Genomic DNA, 4,114 nt, shown 5'->3' with positions numbered 1-4,114 from the left:
GTTACATTTTTAAACAGCAATGTTGTTAAAATTTGTTGTTTTAACAATTAAATTATGTTATATTAACAATTAATTTAACCAAATCAATGTTTAATTTTAAAAAAAAAGTTTTTTTTATTAATAAACAAATTTATTAAATGTATAATACAATTTTCATTTAAATTAACAAATAATTTGTTTAAAACTTAAAAATGTTAAACTAGGTTAATTGTTCACAGTCGTAACTTAAGTAGCAGTTATATAGTATATAATACATTTTAACACATAGGATGATATACAAATATATAATAATATAGGTAGTATAGGTAGAAGAAAAAACATGACAAAATTTATTTTTATTTTAGTTCTGAAATAATTTGATAAACTAATGGACATGGTTTATCAAACTTTAATTTTACATCATAAAAATAACGTTGAATAAATAACCAAACGTTTTGAGATTCCAATGGATATTCAATATTGAATACATGGAATATTTTAAAACAGATATCTAAAGCTTTAATAATAGAAAAAAACTTGTACTTTACGTCATCAAAATATACTAAGATTTGGGTAGGATTCAGTATTGTGCCAACAATTAGTAAACATGGCTGTATGGGGTTGTTGTTGCTTTTTCTCAACTTCAGCATTTCTTCCATTCCTATTGCTGTGTTAGATACCATGATGAAGCTATTTTGGGAATCCTTTATTGAAAATTTTATTAAACATTTTTTACCATCTGAGTCAATTGAAGATTTTTTGGACGTTGGTAAAAATAATGCATGCATCAAATATATAATTACACAATGTTTAGAACCTAAATCAAAGTGATAATGTGATTAATATAAAAAAGTCATCATTAAAAAGTACTTAGTAGTTAGTACATACTTTCTGATGCATTAATGTCATTTTTCAGTTCTTCGAGTAATTTTTTACTGTTCACATCTTTTATTCGCTCATTATAAATTTGGAATAATTTGTTATATGATGCATCAAATGTAGTGAGTAAGTCTGATACATTTTTCCCATACAAACGTTTGAAATCAATATCGATCTAAAAAAATAAATAACAATAATAATTAAAACTTGACAGTACTTTTATTTCACAGTGATAATATAATACTCCAAAAGAGATAATATTATTAAAAATTTAAAAATATTAAAGTACAATATTACAATATTATAATTTATAAACACACTAGACTGAGATAATATTAAATATCAGATTATCAAGTTTTATATGAACATGCAAAATTATCTAATAAACATTTTATACAGTGTCAGATGCAGTTTGAAACTTAACTTAATTGTGCAAGAGACATAGACCCACATATAAATCCCTTCACCTGTTCAGTGGAATTATTGTGATGCAAGTAATATAATATGGTTAACTTAATATGACTGAATAAATTTCAACCACAATTATTATTGGTTACTTTATTAAAATTATACATTGTAATGAGCAAATCTTCAACAAACTACCCACACCTTAATATATTGCTTGTGCAATGCTCTAAATATTGTGTGCTTAAACTGCCTTTGCTAAGTCATTCAAAATCAACCTCTATATATTAATATTATTGAATTTAATTATGTAAATGAGTGCAATGATCCTGATACAAAATAAATAGAGAAATATAAAATTACATATTAATAAAATTATAGAATTTTTTTTAAATTCAATTAAAATAAGAGATTGAAATTGAATAATAATGTGTTAATATTATAGTGTTTAGTACTTTATATAGGGTACGATTAAAAGTAGAAAAAAAGGATTGTCATTAGAAGTACCTAGTTCATTTTTTCAACATAAATATCTAAGTTAATCTTTAAAAAAATGGTTATACTTACAAGTTTATATCCAAGTGGTTTTGTATATTGAGGCCAAGTTTTTTGAATATCCACAGCAGAAAAATGGGTAGCTTTCAGGTGTTGTAATCTGTATCCTGTAGTTTTTTTCCAAATAACCTCTATATCGGGCCATGATAAGTCTTCGTGTTTTAAACTGCTCAGAAGAGTTGCTACCTCAGCATCATCCTCGACTGCTGTTAATTATATAAATGTTTGAAAATGTATTGGTGTATAAAAAATTAGTAGCTAATAAAGAATTGAATTACTTATTTCGCTATCTAGTTCTGCGCAAACCCTTGTTTGTTTTTCAACATTTTTGTTATCTTTCGGTAGTTGAGATACCAATCCATGACTTCTTAAGCTCCTTATTTTGTTAAAGTATTTGGAGTATAACTTCCCCTTGGGACACTTGTTTGTCAAATCTCTAATAAAATATACTTCCTGTAAATAAATTCATATAATTATACTTATTATATTATTATTTTTTTTTAACAAGGTGGAGATCCCACTTAATTTTCCAGCCCTCAGAAACAATAACAATAACATTAATATTAATACATTTTAAATACTATTATTTGATTGGTTGGCATAGCAATTATAAATTGTGTGGAAGATAAAAATATCAATAGGTACTTATTTTTATAATATAATAAAAATATAATAGTAAATCAATTTACTTTTAACTCTGTAGTGAAGGTTCCAATTATTTCTGTAGCAATACGATCTGCTAAACATATGGACATGGACATTTGTTTATCAATCAATGAAGATACTATCAAATCAACTAATAAATTTCGACATGTTTCATTCAAGTTTTTATTTGTACGATAGTAATCGGTGATTAATGCTCCTTGAACACTTTTAGTTAAAATATCATGAAGCAAAAATGACTGTATGGGTTCAGAAGATGTGGACGGTGAACTGGTAGATGAAATTGATGAAATAGATATTGATCGTTTTCTCGATGTTGACTCATTTCTAACATCTTTATGTATAGAGTTTTTTCTCCACTGTTTAACATAATGCTCAAACTTGATTCGTTTACCAAGTGGGTATTTATGTAATAGTTGAGCTATTTGTTTACTGTTGATGTACTTCAATGCTTCAACATCTACACACTCGGCTAGAAATAAATTATAATTATTATTTATTAACATAGTAATTAGCATATTATCTGATATTCTCAAATTTTTTAATTTTTTTTAGTAGTAATTATTACAAAAAAAAAACTTTTTGCGTATAGAGAAAAGAATAACATAAGATAATAACTATTGAATAAAAAATCACTCACCCACACAAGTTTGCAGTAAGTACCCCATTTTCCATTCTTCCAGAAGATCTTTTACTTCACTTTTTTCTTTAAGTGAAAGATAAATGGTTTCATCATAACTGGGTTCCAAAACAATTCCATTTACTGGTTGATTAACTGAAGATGTTTTACAAGGGCTTATTGTAAATATAGAATTAACTACATTTTGAAGTTCAGTATACTCTGGGTTATCAATATTCTGCATATTATCATCACTAACATAATTGCCAAACATATCATTCTCTGTGTCATTCCCACAATTCATCGTGAAACTAATAATTAAATTAAAAAATAAAGACTTCAAATTTGTATTGCATTAAAACTTTCAAGTACCTACTACTATTTATAATAAAAACATTAATACAATCTACTATTATTCATTACTACTTATACTACTTAACCTCTACTTATACTTGATTATTTGGTAGTTTATTTACATATGTACAGTTAAAAATTTTAAATGATAAAATAGGTTAAATAACATGAAAAATAAAATAGTCTAATAATATTCTTTTAGTCTAATCATTAATCTTCCATCGGGGACTTGATGAATATTAATTGGTGGACTACTAAATTGTTCAATATTTATTAAACTTTTTGAAATTATGGACTTATCTTTATCAACTTCATATGCTTTTAGATGTATATTATAAGAATTTAATTGAATTTGATGCAAAATAAATGATACATTATTTTGAACAACAATAATTTCAAGGATTTCATACAAACAAACTTCATCAATATAATTGGTAATATAATTGCCAATTTCATAATCAGTGCCTTTGTAATTAATCCTTGAGTAACTATCAAAATTATTAGATGACATAAATAATACTGTACTTGAAAGAAATTCTTTGTGATTAGAGGTAATACTGTGTCTCATATTTACTACAAGAATTTGATTAGATTCATTATTTAATAAAAAATGTGCAAATTTATATTGGTATTTTTTTGCCAATGTTAAGCAGATATTTT

The 4,114-nt window shown here is 25.1% G+C and overlaps 1 protein-coding gene across 2 annotated transcripts; it reads right to left on the bottom strand.

Moving 5' to 3' along the window:
• Nucleotides 1–211: 211 nt before the first annotated feature.
• LOC107882231 lies at nt 212–3,489 on the bottom strand. 2 transcript variants are annotated; one of them, XM_029491802.1, is made up of 6 exons: nt 3,122–3,489; nt 2,508–2,953; nt 2,097–2,271; nt 1,831–2,024; nt 868–1,033; nt 212–796 (listed from the first exon to the last, which is right to left on the bottom strand). In XM_029491802.1, exons 1-6 carry the CDS (start codon nt 3,402–3,404, stop codon nt 336–338), a joined length of 1,725 nt encoding a protein of 574 aa, XP_029347662.1. In that variant the 5' UTR covers nt 3,405–3,489; the 3' UTR covers nt 212–335. The 2 variants fall into 2 exon arrangements, with proteins under 2 accessions (XP_029347662.1, XP_029347666.1); XM_029491806.1 differs by having other exon boundaries at nt 1,831–2,021.
• Nucleotides 3,490–4,114: the final 625 nt, after the last annotated feature.

The sequence above is a fragment of the Acyrthosiphon pisum genome, chromosome X (assembly GCF_005508785.2).
Source record: "Acyrthosiphon pisum isolate AL4f chromosome X, pea_aphid_22Mar2018_4r6ur, whole genome shotgun sequence".
Lineage (NCBI taxonomy): Eukaryota > Metazoa > Arthropoda > Insecta > Hemiptera > Aphididae > Acyrthosiphon > Acyrthosiphon pisum.
Note: the sequence above shows the minus strand (reverse complement) of the source record. Positions and strands in the feature narration are given on the sequence as shown.